The 14,470-nt window shown below is 56.5% G+C and overlaps 1 protein-coding gene across 1 annotated transcript; it reads right to left on the bottom strand.

Moving 5' to 3' along the window:
• Positions 1–1,070: 1,070 nt before the first annotated feature.
• Positions 1,071–13,507, bottom strand: LSM4 (LSM4 homolog, U6 small nuclear RNA and mRNA degradation associated). Its single transcript, XM_061188631.1, has 5 exons — positions 13,387–13,507; positions 9,294–9,335; positions 6,725–6,823; positions 3,681–3,864; positions 1,071–1,721 (listed from the first exon to the last, which is right to left on the bottom strand). The coding sequence occupies exons 1-5, from the start codon at positions 13,387–13,389 to the stop codon at positions 1,630–1,632; spliced, it is 420 nt and encodes a 139-aa protein (XP_061044614.1). The 5' UTR covers positions 13,390–13,507; the 3' UTR covers positions 1,071–1,629.
• Positions 13,508–14,470: the final 963 nt, after the last annotated feature.

The following is a 14,470-nucleotide window of genomic DNA, read 5'->3' as shown; positions in this document are numbered from 1 at the left end:
GACCTAGCCCCCCAGACCAAGGCCCCGGAGGCCATAATGGGACTCTGCGTCCAGGGCCATGGGGGAGGGGAGTTGTGAACACGGGCCCCCTCCCTCCCCAACCGTCCTTCTCTTCTTGCACCTTCATGTCAGCTGGGCCCCTGCACAGCCCACGTCTGTGATGAGGGAGGTGGGTTCTCAGGGCCCAGGTCACACTCAGACCCCACACCCGTGTCCTCAACCTATGCCAAAATGTTGCTTTGTCACTAGGCAAGGATTCAGGCAGCAGCAGGTCCCTGGAGGGGGGGCCCGGGGAAGAAGCAATGATGGGGGCGAGAGTGGTGGCAGGGAACGGCACTCTCCAGATAGGATGGGGCTGAGAAATCTTAGTCAGAGGTCTTCGAGCTAGCTAGGCCAGCACTTTGCAGACCTGATAAGTGGCAGTTCTACAGTCACCACCGCCTTTTCTTCCAATCACCCCTCAGAACCAGTCTCAACCCCGTGACAGGTAGAACCCGCACCCACAGGAACTGGCCTCCTAACACCAGCCTGTCTCTGCGGTTCCCAGGAATATCGGTCAGCAGACCATGTCACTGGAAGCATTTTCACAAGTGCTGGCTCAGCGTCTCAGGCAAATCACGGGGTTGTGGAGAGGCAGTGCCCTGACTTGAAGAAGAGGTAAAAGGTTCACGAAAAACTTCCTCATGTGTTCCTCGAAGCAGCCGCCTGTCATAGCTTCTCTCTCGGTGAACTCTGGTGTTAATGGTGCTTGCAAAACAGGGACGGAGGGCAGAACACTGGTGGCAAGGCCAGGTGGTGTGGGTGTCCCGCTGGCTCCCACCTGGGACTTTCCTCCCCACACCTCCCCACAAAGAGAGGAGGGGGTCGCCTACTGCCCAGAGCCCAGTCTTGCCTTCCACCTTTTTTAAGAGGCTGCTGAGGGACATGGGAACCAGTGTCCCAACGAAATGCTTCCCCTCAGTGAGAGGCCACAGGGTACAAAAGGAAACTTCTTGCACGGAGCTGTGATTTCCTGAGGACACTACCTACTAGATGCACCCAGTGGTTCAAAAGGAATTATGGATTTACAGTTTGTAGTTGTATTTGTTTTTATTTTTGTAACACAAAGAGAGAGGAAGTGAAGGGACAGGGCCCAGCGTTGTCCCCCAGAACAGCTTCTGAGGCATACGTTCGCCTGGATTCGTTTTGAAAAGGCAATTTTGGGGTCCGTGTTTCAGGGAACTCTCCAGGCTGTCAATCTCAGTGCAAACAGCTTAAAATAAAAACCTCCCGTCTGTTCACCACACAGGGATCTAACACAAAATGCAAAACAAACCTGTTTGGAAAATGCCTGCCCTTAAAACAAGAGTGAGGGCTTTAAAGATGCATTAAACACAGAATCTTCCAGGAATCAAGTTGGCTGCGACTTCACAAAACCAGACGCACAGAATAACGTTTCCAACTGTAGAACTGCTGGCTGACAAAAAAAGAGGAGGATCACAAGATGACAGGCAGGGGGTCCTCCCCCAACACCTGCCTCTTCTTTTTGTTCTGAACAGACTCATAAACTGGAGAGTAGAAACGCGGCCTTGCGGGTGGAAGCAGATGCTCGGTGGCGGCGGCTCAGTCTCTGGGGAACAGAGGGGCGGCTCACTGTTTGCCCGCCTGTCTGCCTGGCTTCTTTTCTGGTTGACCTCTGCCGGTGCCTGGGATTCCACCTCGGCCCCGGCCACCAAACACACCTGTGAGACAGGGGAAAAGGGCTTCAGCAGAGCCGGGCTGGGAGGCCCACTGTGGACTGGGAACAGGAACTGGAATCCTTAGACTATGGCCAAGTTGTTTAATCCCTCTGAGCCTCAGCTTCCACTTCTGTGAAGTGGGGGCAGTGATCCTACCTCTGGCGGGAAGGGCAGGTTGAGAATCTGAGGTGGAGTGTTGACCAGGGCTGGGCATGGGCAGTGCTCCAGAACATTCTCAGTGTGACAAGGGACCAGACCAGGCCCCCCAGGGGTGCGAAGGATGCCAGGGAGGACAGAGGTTGGCACCAAGTCACACTGGGGCTTGGGGCCGGCTTCCTGGAAGAGAGGGCTGGGGGCCGAGGTGGAGGGCAGTAACCAGAAGGACAAAGCCAGAAGGGCTTCCAGGAGGAGGGGGGGCGGGGCACGAGCTAGGACAAGGCCTGGACTCAGTCCAGGGATGGGGCAATGACCCCCAGCTGTGAGGCTGGGAGCCGCACCAGGGGACCTGGGCCTTCTTCGCTCTGGCACCACCCGCATCTGGCCCAGGAGAGAAACGACTGGGTGGTTTGTGTGTGTCCAGCCTGGAGAAGGGGCAGGGGAGCCTCCTGAGCCCTGACCTCTGCAGTCAGTGGTGGGGCTGTTTCCAAAATACATTTTACGTGGAGTAACGGCACTGCTGTTGGGGGAGGTGGGTAGTCGGAGGGAGGGCGTGCCCCCGGCCCAGGGAGGTCCCAGAAGGATCAGGGCAGCATGGGGACATGGAAATGTACACACAGGCCCCCTTCCTCCTCAGACATGCAGGGGGCCCTCTGGGGACAGAAGCCAATGCTGGCAGGGTTTGCCTAACCTCATGTCTCATGGGGCAAGACCAGCTTTGCCAAGGGGAGCCTGGCTATGCGGGGACCCCTGTGAGATTTCCACTGGCTGTGGAAGGCCCTGTGGCCTCCGTTCGGACCCGCCCGAGCAAGCCGCTCTCCCCGTCCTCCCTGCTCCTTCAGGCAGTTTACTTGACAGTGGTGGTCCCCAGTGAAGAGTCTAGCCCTGGGGACAGGTCCTGGGACCCTGGGGTCCTGCTCACCCCCATCCTAGGCTACCCTCCACCTGGGGTGCCCTCCTGCCCTCTTCCGTCTGGCTCCTTTCTGACTGTCACGTGAGCCTCAGCTCATGGCTGGCTCCTGTGTCCTTCCCAGCCCTGCCCACGAGCCCCCAAGGTGGGCCCCGGGCCTGGCACACAGGAGGCCCCTCCAGATGCAAGACACAAAGCCAGGTCCCTCCAAGAACAGGAGCCAGGCGGGGGAGGCGGGGAAGGGCAGGATCTGCAGATGGCCTCCGGGCTGAGGCCCCAGCTGACTGCACAAGTTTAATTTTATGCCAGATTTATAATCTCAGGGTGGTGTGGTGGGATCTATCCAAAAGGCGTGACCTCGGCTTTGTATAAAGGAGTCATAGCACGGAAGGGTCCCATGCCGGGGCCCCGCGCTGGGGTCCTCACCCGCAGTCTAGTGAGGCGGGCACCGCGGGACCCTCTCTGCAGAGGGGAAACTAAGCCTTGGCGAGGTGCCCAGAGCACCTGCCAGGAAACACAGGCAGGGCTCAAGTCCCAGGTCTACGTGGGCCTGGACCCGGACCTAAGGGAGCATTGGGAGCCACTGCGGGGCAGGAGGGCCCAGGTGGGTGAGGGTCAGCACTGACCACCAGGACTCAGCTGGGCTCCCCAGGTTGGGCTCCTGCGGCGGGGCAGGCGGCAACCGGCAGCGTCAGCTGTTCCGCAGAGGAGCCCCATGAGTCACAGCCCCCCAGCTCCATGTAGGAGGGGCTCAGAGCCAGGCCCTCGGCACCATGACGGCACCAGCCAAGAATGTCAACACTGGGCCGGGACGGATGCCACGTGCTGCAGTCACCCCCGCCAATGGGGAGGCCCCGGCAGCCTGCTAGGGAGGAAGCAGGGAGAGAAGGGCATACCTCGCCCGGCGCCCCCCATTCCGCGGCCCTTCTGCTGCTTCTGCTGCTGCAGGCCACCGCGGCCGCGGCCCTTGGCCACCACCTCCTCCTTGACCATGTCGATGATCTCATCAGGGATGCGCAGGTACTTGATGGTGCTGCCGCGGATGTAGCACTCGGGCATCCGCCAGAATTTGTCCCCGTCCTGTGACAGAGGGGGTGTGTGTCAGATCTGTGGCGGGTAGGGTCCCTGCAGAGCAGGTGCAGATGGCCGGGGCAGCATCTGTCCCCTCAGGCCGCCTGCACCTGGCATCGCCCCCACAGGCTGCAAAGTTCTTCGTCCTGGACGGGACACTGGAGGGGCCGCCCTCCAGCAGGATCTCTCCAGATCCTTGGCGGCCCTTCACACATGAGAGAGGGTGGGGCAGGGCCTCGTGAGAAGCCTCCGCGTCCTCAGCCTGTCCTCCAGTGGGGGATGCAGCCCGAAGCCTGGAGAGGGATGAGGCTGTCCCACGCGCCAGGTGCTGCCACAGCCCAGCTCCTCCCCCTCCTGCCCCCAGCCTTCCAGAACTCACCTTCTGGAACCCTCTCTATGCACCCTGACTCATTCATTCACACAAGTATCTCGTGGCAGGGTCTGAGCTGGGCCTGGGACACAGGTGAGCAGGACAGAGACCCTGTGTGATGGGTGAAGAGGGCCAGGAGGGGGTGGGGAGCCAGGTCTGGGGCCAGCCAGGGGCAGCTCCCAGTGATGCCAGTTTTCAGGGGAGCTAATGGAAGCTAGAGAGACAAGGGGCTTGTAAAGTTGTAGACTCCTGAGCAACGCCAACCCTGCAGTTCTTAGGATGCTGTTTCCCCACCACCACCGCATACCCTGCGACCAGCACAAGGCCTTCCCTCCATGCTACCTCCTGCTGCCCTTGGGCGGGAGCCCGGAGCCTCATCCATCAGATGAATTCTCTGGCCCCACGCCTGTTGCCCAGGCCAGAAGCCTGGGTAACCCCTCCCCCCACACTCCTAGAAATCAGACCAAGACATCTCCCTGCTTAGATCCCAATCAGCGCCCCGTTGGCCCAAGGACGAGGTCCAAACTCCTCAGTGTGGTTCCAGAGGGCCTGAGATCCAGCCCCACCCTGGCTGCCCTCTCTCGGCACTCGATGTGCCTTCCAGATGGAACTTTCTGGAACACACAAAGTGGGCTTCTGGCCCCCAGCACTTTGCACACGCTGTTCCCACCTTTTCATGTCTGGCTAACTCCAGCCCTCAACAGGCCTTGCTTCCAGTCTCCCTGCAAACCCCCAGTCCTCCTGCATGACACTCATCAGCGGTGCCTGGGCCGATCTGGCCCAGCCCAGTGGAGGTACTCAGCAGGGACAAATGGAATGTTTGCGGGCCAACTCTTCCCAGGAACACACACGAGAGCCCCCGACCCATACAGGAACCCCAAGAGGCCTCAGAGCATTCCTTTCCCAGAAATGGTAGGCGAGGGGCCAAGTCCGTGGGGATGCAAAGTACAGCCAGACAGAAACAATGATTGTGTGGAAGCTCAGGGCTGGGGCTGGGGCCGGCGGCTCAGCGCGAGGCTTTCCCTCAGCCAAGGGCAGGCCGAGCCCAGCGCGCTCCCTGTAGGAACAGGGTTTACTGTGCTTTCCATGGGGTCAGCTAAATGCCTCCCGACCCTTGCTCTCCCGTGCTTTCTCAGTCCCTGGGGTCTCTGTGTTCAGCCACCTGCTACCCAAGGGAAGGAGGGGCTGCCATCACCTGTTTACAGATGAGGACTCCGGGTGGCCTGCGTGAGACGGTACCTCCCACCAGCCTCTCCTCCCAACCGCTGGGTCACAGAGGGGGACTCCCCAGGGGGAGCCAAGTGTCCAGTCTCGGCTGGCCGTGGAGGCCGGACGGACCTTGCCCCGAGACCCAGTGATTGGTTCTAGGTCCCAGAAGTGGACGCAGACCTAACGGCGGTGTGCAGAAGGACAAGTGCTCAGCTGTGCACTGCGGCACCGTCTGCCACAGGCACACTGGAAACGCCTGCCACCAGGAGTTCCGTCCCAAGAAGCAGGTCACAGAGCCGAGCAGGTGAGGGCAGGGGGTCACAGCCCTCTGTCTGCCTTTTGGGGTGTGAACTGTCCAGGAGCACAGACCGGGGCGAGAGTGGCTGCCTTGTGCTCTGCTGTATGCTGGCGTGGCGAGCCCTGGGGGCACACTGCCTGTGGCTCAAGACAGCCGGGCCCTGCCTGGGCCCCCCAGGAGCTTCCTCCCCGTAACATGAGGGGCTACCTTGGGCAGGGGGACGGAGACCAGAATAAGGTGAAAGGAAAGCTCTAGCAGAAGCCAGTGCAGATTAGGGGGAGGGAGTCCTGCCTTCCTCACTGTCCTCATCACTCTGTGGATCACCCCAAGGCGGGGAAGGCCAGTGACCCTGGGCAACATTCTCCCCCACCCCGGCCCTGCACTTCCTGGTTTCAGGCCTCAGGGGAAACAAGCCCGGTGGTGACCCGGACATCCCACGGTCACGCCACCACGGCCCAAATGGTGGGCAATGCCCACAGCCAGGACCAAAGGCAGCAGAGGCTGACAAGGAGGGTGGGGCCTGCCCTGGAGGCCACCCCCTCCCTGTAGAGCACGGATTTATGGCCAGAAGCACCCCCCAGGCCCAAGTCCTTCTTGGTCAGGGGTGGCACCCGGGGGTGCGGGAGCAGCTCAGTACCTGCCGGGCAGCATCCCCACAGGTGCAAAGTCCAGGGCACTAGAGAGACTTGGAGCCTTGTCCGGCTGTCCCCCTCCAACATCCTGCCCAGTCCCTCGGGCCCCACCCCTGCAAGAGGCTCCGCCCCGGCAGGATGACCGGTTGTATAGGCTGAGGTAGGCACCCTCCCACTCCTCCCACACGTCCAGGGAAGGGCTTCTACCCCACTTGGAAGCAAGGACGCTGAGGCTCTGTAAAGCCCCAGGTCCCAATGCGCATTCCTGGCCACACGACCCCCATTCGCTGTGCCCACCAGACCGGCGCTGCCCCAAGGCCCCCAGGCAGCCGGTGCAGACTCGGGGCGGAGGGCACTCACCCTGGACGTGCAGATCACCTCACGCAAGTTGATGTTCATCCAGTTGTCGCAGCTCACCAGGTGCCCATTGTACGTCTCCCCATTTTTGAGCTCCACCAACTGGAGAGAAAACGGGTCCCACGTCAGTCTCAGGCCCCAAGGGAGGTGCAGACTTACCCCGAAGAGCAGGCCACCACCACCGGGCCTCATTCAGACACATCCTCGGCTCTTCTTGGGACCCACTGGCCACAGCACATGGTGCCCAGGCCCCCAGGGGCCCACCTTACAGGAGACACGCTCTGCTTTCTCGGTACGCTTTGCTGGGCGTTGCAGACTTTCTACGATGAAACCATTTTTTTGTGTGTGGAAGAAACAAACAGACAAAAAACCCCCCCACATCTTTAAAGGAATGAGTAAGGGTGGCCAGGGGCCGGACAGGTGCCCAGTGATGGCACACGTGTGATCCTTGGTGGTCTGGAAAAACTGTTTTTCATTGCAATAACCACTGGCTTATTCTGATGTGTTTCGGGAAAAGCGCGTCATGCGGAAGACAGGCTTTTGCTAGGAAAAGGCTGAGACTTAAAAAAGAATCAACTTAGAGAATGAACTTATGGTTACCAGAGGGGATTGGTGAGGGGAAGGGATAGTTAGGGAATTTGGGATTGACATGTACACAGGACTATATTTAAAATGGATAACCAACAAGGAAGTACTGTATAGCACAGGGAACTCCGCTCAAAATATATATATATATATATATATTTTTTTTTTAAATTGAAGGCAAGCTTTTTTTTTTTTTTTTAAATTTAATTAATTAATTTATTTATGGCTGTGTTGGGTCCTCGTTTCTGTGTGAGGGCTTTCTCTAGTTGTGGCAAGCGGGGGCCACTCTTCATTGCGGTGCGCGGGCCTCTCACTATCATGGCCTCTCTTGTTGCGGAGCACAAGCTCCAGACGCGCAGGCTCAGTAATTGTGGCTCACGGGCCCAGTTGCTCCGCGGCATGTGGGATCTTCCCAGACCAGGGCTCGAACCCGTGTCCCCTGCACTGGCAGGCAGACTCTCAACCACTGCGCCACCAGGGAAGCCCTCCGCTCAATATTATGTAACAACCTAAATGGGAAAAGAATTCGAAAAAGAATAGACACGTGTATATGTATAACCGAATCACTTTGCTGTACACCTGAAACTAACAACATTGTTAATCAACTATACTCCAACATAAAATAAAAAGTTTAAAAAAAAAAAAAAATCAACTCTCGGGGCTGGAGAGGCACTGGGCTCACAGCCGCCACCTCTGCATCGTTCCGTGGGCCGGGCATGGGCGCAGGCGCCGGCATAATGAGCGCCAGCGGCAGCCTGGTCCGTGCCTATGACTTCCTGCTGAAGTTCCTGCTGGTGGGTGACAGTGACGTGGCGAGGGTGAGATCTTGGCGAGCCTGCAGGACGATACAGCCGAGTCCCCGGACGGCCACCTGGCAGACATCATGTGCTCTCCTGCTGCCTTCTGCAGTGCTGCAGACATTTTCCAGTTACTCTGCCCGCTTCCCTTGGCAACCACTTTAAGATTTAAAATATGATTTGTAAAGTCATCACTTTCAAGTTTGGAAAAGAAAAAAGAAAAAAAAGGAATCAACTCAGCTATCTGCCCAAGAGAAACGAAGACATACATCCATGGAAAAATGTGTTCACAGATGTTCCCAGCAGCTAAAATCTTCACGAATAGCCAAAAAAGTGGAAACAACCCAAATGTCCATCATCAGTGGACAAATGGATAAATAAAACGTGATGTATCCACACAATAGACTATCACCTGGCCGTAAGGAATGAAGCTTTGACACACGTTACAATGTGGACAAACCCCGAGAACATCATGCTGAGTGAAGGAAGCCAGACACGAAAAGCCACATGTTGTGTGATCCCACTTACAGGAAATGTCCAGAACAGGCAAATCCACAGAGACAGAAAGCAGATTAGTGGTTGCCAGGGGCTGGGGCGGGGGGAGGGGGAGGGGAGCAGCTGCTAATGGAGACTGGGTCACCTTTTGGGGTGACAGGATTGCTCTGGAACTACATAGAGGTGGTGGCTGCACAACACTGTGAATGTACTGAACGTCCCTAAACTGTACTTCAAAAGGTTGAATTGTATGGCATGTGAATAACGTCTGAATTAAAAAAAAGAAAAGACAACAGAACATATTGACAGATACTACACTGTATCACGAAAGGACAAAAGCAGCTTAGGGAATGAGCATCGCATGAACCTATCCATATTTTAAAAAATCATTCACGTTTACACACACGTTAAAAGTCCAGATGTGTATATATCAAAGAATAGTTAAATTGTTGGGAAGATGAACGAAGAGGGGCTTCCACTTTCTCTGAATCTCTAGTATTTGACACTTTTAATAAGCATGTATTCCTTTGATCAGGAGCAGAAATGACACAGGTCCTGACGCATGTGGGAGGGAAAAGAGGACAGGCAGGAAGTGGTTTTGGCTGGAGGCACCTCACCCTTTGCCCAGTGTCCCTGTCCCTGTGCTGAGGCTGGTCCCCACTGAAATGTGCCATCCCAGACCGGCACGTACTCACCATTGGGTGATTCTGAGCCGTTTTCAGCAGTGACAAAGGAAGCTGAAAGGCAAACAAAAGCACATGACTTGTTTCATCAGCGCTGTGGAGCCCTGGCCTCTGGGCAGGGCTGGGACTCCAGGAGCACACATTCCCCGACAGAAACGCAGCTTCTGAACTCTGCCGAAGCCCAGGACACATACCTGCCTCTTAGTTTAGGACAGAAAAGTCTCAGAAACACCCCCACCCCTGCAATCGCAGAGGCAGCTACCCTCGGGTCTTGGCGCTGACCATTCCGGGCATTTCTTTGTAGCTTAGGCTACATATAGCCCCACCCCTGACAGGACCAGGTGTAGCCCTCCATGCTTATCAACAGCATCACAGCACATGGGTTCTGCTGCTGCTTGCATATTTTGCGCCACTGATGTTTCTGAGATACATCCAGGTTAATACATGCAGCTCTAGCCGGGCCTTTCATTTTCGGCATGGTAGGTGGTTATCATCACACCCACTTTATGGACGGGGATACTGCGGCTTAGAGACTGAGGAACTTGCCCGGCACCAGAGAGCTAGTGAGAGACGGAGCTTGACTTGACCCCATCTGTCAGAAGCCAGCTCACGCTGAGCCCACACTGCAGGGGGCAGCCCTGATTGAACCAAGAGTGATTTGGCCAGGCGCAACTGGCCTCCCGATCTGAGGAGGCCACGTCTGAGCTGGGTGTTCATAGAGAAATTCACCAGGTGAGAGGAAGAAACATTTCAGAAGAAGCCTGTGGTCACTGCAAGTGAGAGCAGATAAAGGATGGGATTTAAAAACTCCCCCTGATAAGGTGAACTTTCAAGACAGTTCTTTTCCCATTATTACTGAATTTCTTTTTTATAAAAAACATATAGTGTAACTGGGGAAAAAAAATCAGTTCTTTTCATTTTGGGTACACAAATCACGACCCATACACTGGGGCCTGTCTCTGGGTCTCCAGAACGGTGACTCAGGTGGCAGTGCTTGGGTCCAGGGTCCAGTGACAGCCTATCCAGTATAGCCAGGTGAAGGTTCTAGACCAAGGGCCCCACAAGATGGGAAACTGCCTCAGCAAGGACCACACCTTGCCCAAGCAACTTTGGAATTCTAAGTTGGCCTGAGCCCCAGGACTTCTTGGCAGGGGAGTCCCAGCCCACCCTCACCCTCCAATAGGGGGCAGCTGCTTCTCCAGGTGGTGGGGACTGTGAGGCCTCTCTCAGGAGGCCACAAGGGGCCCTCAACCCCCAGAGGATGGCTCCCTATGGAAGGGCTTGGTGGGGGGGATATCTCACATCCCACGGGCCTTCCCTAAGAGCCACCTGGGGAAGATCCAGGGGCGGCAGGAAGCCAGGCCCAAGCCCACTTCCTGCACTGGCTTCCTGGAAGGGCACGATAAGGAGGAAGAAGGAGCCACGTGGAGAGGAGGTGGCTGCTCCGAGGAGGGTAGGCAGGCAGGCTGGGGTCCCAATGTGGCCAACCTGCAGCTCCTGCCCTCTCCTCTGGAATGCATCTGTGTGAGGCTGCCGGGTGCGGAGAGCTGGAGGCTCAGCCGCGCATGCGGGAGCCACACACCCAGGGGGTATTTTACAATGGAGAAGCCTCACGCTTTGCTGGGCAAGCCTGTTCTGTGTGTCCACAATGGGAATCTGGACCAGGGCGATGACACACCTAGGTCCTCCTCCCAGACCACCAGAGAGGGGACAGGGCCAGCTTAGCCCTGGAAGGCGAGAATGAAGATGAACTCAGTGCTGAGAGGTGGAGGGAGGGTCACAGCAGTACCCTCAAGGCCCCTCTAGATGAGGCACCAGCGGTAGAGCAGATGGGACCTGCCCAGGGACACGGAGCAAGATCCCGCTAAAGCTGGGGAAAGTAGGCTGATGCCTGTCAGCAGGGGACCCACAGACGTCCTTCAATGGCATACAGAGCCTCTATGCCGGTCCCTCTCAGGTTGCCACCCTGTCCCAGCTACTGGCAGCACAGCCCTGAAGGACCCACAGCCTCCTTAGCTGTTGCTGGCAGTGTGCCCTCAGAATACGGCCGCGACACAGATGGGTCCAGCACCTGCTCACAACCCTTGCCTGCGCAGCCGCTCCCTAGGCGGGCCACAGAGCCAGGCCTGACACAGCTCCAGCAAACTGGCCCACTCTGCTCCTCACACACCATGCCCGGTGCTGCTGGCCAAGCTTTGTTCCTCGGTTCCCTCTGCCTGGGGTGCCCTTCCCCAGGCTGGTGGCTGCTCCCTCAGCCAGGCCCTCATTATAACCCCATCGAGGGAACGAGGTTTCCACCTGGGCCACCCTCTGCTGTTTCTATTATAGGACGTAGCCAGTCTCTAATTAACTTGTTTATTTATTATGTCTCCCTGGCTAGACTGGAAGTGCCACAAGCCTCCTGCTAGACTGGAAAATTCAGAGGGTGTGGACTTTGTCCAGCACTGAACACCGGGCCAGGCACACGTGAAGGACTCAGTAAATATTTTCTGAACAAATACGGCACACACCACCAAGGGAGGCACTTGGGGCAGGGGGGATTCTTGCTCAAAGGAGAGGTGGCATTGGGGTAGCAATGCCAAGCAGTGGTCACATCTTGCCATCTTCTACATCCTTGTCCCCAAACTGTGCTGGAGACAGAGGCGAAAGGAAGGGGAAGATCCCGGTGAACTTGAAAGCCAAGGGGAAGGGGCGGCGGCAGGGGTGGGGGGATGGAAGACACTTGAAGGTGCCAGGGAGACAGGAAAGGGCCAAACACACAGTTCAGTGGGAGACAGGGTCATCTGGAGTCGGGAAAGTCATAAAAAAGCTTCAGGCATGAGAATTCCTTTTTCTGGCCTTTCTCAGAACACCTGGGGTCTGACCCTCAGGCCTGGGCCAATCCAGGACTAGACCTAATGGTATCCTGAGGCTCCCAACTCAGCAAGCTGTTGCAGACCACCCACTCCCTCGCCCAGACCTCTGCTTCCGGCCCTGCCCTGACCACAGGGAACAGGCAGTGTGTCATGCCTTGTCCACTCCTGAACACTCCTCAGAAGGCGGGAACAGGCTGAATGAATGAATCTGTACTTCGCACAGACACTGTTCTAGGCTCTGGGACTATATGAGGATAAAAACCAAAGATTGTGTCTCCATGGAACTTAAAAGATGCATTCTTCCAGTTTTGCCCAGTCCCTCAGACCAACTCTACCCTCCAGCTGAGAGGAACCTGCTTCCTTCTCTCCATCCCCACACTGACCAGGAGAATTTAGTGAGCCCTCACGGTCGGCTCTGAAAAATGTGCAGCCACCATCTCAGAGCAACTCAGGTGCTGATGGGCCAAGTACTCTCCCAAGAAGCTCCCAGCTCTCAATTCCTCTGTGTGGACCTCCGTTTCCCTGTCACACGCTGGGGGCACAGGTACTCTCTGGGTTAGATCTACAACTTCGACAACTTGTGAGCGCCATGGCCCTCGGGAGGCTTCCTGTCAGGGCCTCAATTTTTCTTTTTGTGAACTGGGAGGATGCAGTTAGTCCATCCTTAGCTCAAAATACCCCCTCTCCCTCTGAACAACATACTGTGAGACACAGGAAGAAGCAAACCCTTCTCTGGGTCTGTTTATCAGCCTGAAAAAGACAGGCACAGGAGGTTGTGCGGCTAGCATTCTAAGGGCCTTACAAGCCCTGAAATTCCCTAAATTGGTTTAATTTGAGAACGCACACCAGCCCCCTACTTCCTGGCGCTCTAGCTTTACAATCTATGAGGTTAGATTGGGTCGGATGCACTCGGAGTCACTTCCCTGCCCGAAAAGTCACTCTGCTGCATTCACCGGGCCCTTCGGTGGGTCCCCGTCCTCTCCGGCCTGTTTCCCCACCTGAAAAATGGGAAGACTGCGGCCAGACCGCTATACTATGATTACACGCTCGTTCAGTCACAAGTTCCCCTGAGACCGACTTGCTGGGTGTCCTGAGAGAAGCCCCTGCCATCCCCGGTCTCAGTTACCACCCCCTCGGGCCGGGGGGGGAGGACTCGAGGCCCGGATGGTACGCTTGCTCCGCATCACCCCTGCCCCAGCACCCGCACCGAGGGCCCTTGGCGGCCGGCTCCCCCGTCGCCTTGCCCTCACCATGTTGTCGGCGGGGACCGGGCTCCCCGGCCACTTCCGCCACCGCCGCCGCCGCTCACGTTCCCGCCGGTAGCAGCCCCGCTGCGCGCCACTAGGCTGAAATGGAGTGGCAGCGACGCGAGCCAGTCAGAGAGGGGCTCGTGGGAAGGACAACCAATCCACGCAGAGTAAGGCGAGGCCTACTAGGCACGAGGGCGGGGCGGGCCGTGTTCTCACAGGAGAAATAAGGGACAGACTCGTAAAGTGCCGCCGTGAGTGCTGCAAAAGGGGGGGGGCGGAGCAATATGCGCAGGCGCAGGAGGCCTCGTGGGGTAAGGGCGCATGCGCAGGCGAAACCCTCGCGGATCTCGGCTCCACGCTGTGGGCGAAGGCGGTTATTACCTCGTTTCGAGACAGAAATGGAAGCTCTTTGGTTGTTATTGGGATGTGCTTAATGGCTCCCTTCGGGCCCCTCCTCTCCTGAGTCTCATTATTGTAGTTGACCATTATCCAAGGCACGTCTTTTGGTAGGTTGGAATCCCGGCTGTGCCCTTTGAGCCTCAGTTTGCCTCCCTTTGAAATGGCTGTAATAATAGTGTCTGCTCTAGAAGGTTGCAGTGAGGACGGAACGAGTTAAGCCACGGAAAAGCACGTAGAACAGAATCTGGCACATACTGAGCACTTGATACACGGGTGTGCAACATTGAGCACCTACTATGGACCCGCTCCTAGAAACACAGAAGTGAATAAACCAGACAAAACTCCAGGCCCTCCTGAGGCTTAGGAGCCCACTGAGGAGACAGACGGTAAACAAATAGTTCGGAAAATGTATTAGTTTCCTTGCGCTACCGTAACAGAGTGATCAAACTGGGTGGCTTTAAACCATAAAACTTGATCCAGAAGTCTGAAATCAAGGTGTTGGCAGGGTTGGTTCCTTCTGAAGGATCTGAGGCACAATTCATCCCATGCCTCTCTCCCAGCAATCCTTGTAGTTTTTGGTTTATTTATTTCTTTTTATCTTTTATTTTTTATAAATTATTTATATTTATTTTTGGCTGCGTTGGGTCTTCGTTGCTGCGTGCGGGCTTTCTCTATTTGTGGCGAG

The sequence above is a fragment of the Eubalaena glacialis genome, chromosome 4 (assembly GCF_028564815.1).
Source record: "Eubalaena glacialis isolate mEubGla1 chromosome 4, mEubGla1.1.hap2.+ XY, whole genome shotgun sequence".
In the NCBI taxonomy this organism is placed as follows: domain Eukaryota; kingdom Metazoa; phylum Chordata; class Mammalia; order Artiodactyla; family Balaenidae; genus Eubalaena; species Eubalaena glacialis.
Note: the sequence above shows the minus strand (reverse complement) of the source record. Positions and strands in the feature narration are given on the sequence as shown.

Bases quoted from the DNA above. Each gene is read 5' to 3' on its own strand.
- LSM4 (XM_061188631.1), bottom strand. The intron at 6,824-9,293 runs GTGAGTACGTGC...TTTTCTCTCCAG, and splicing joins CGGCTCAGAATCACCCAATG to TTGGTGGAGCTCAAAAATGG. The intron at 1,722-3,680 runs GTATGCCCTTCT...CCTGTCTCACAG, and splicing joins AATGGGGGGCGCCGGGCGAG to GTGTGTTTGGTGGCCGGGGC.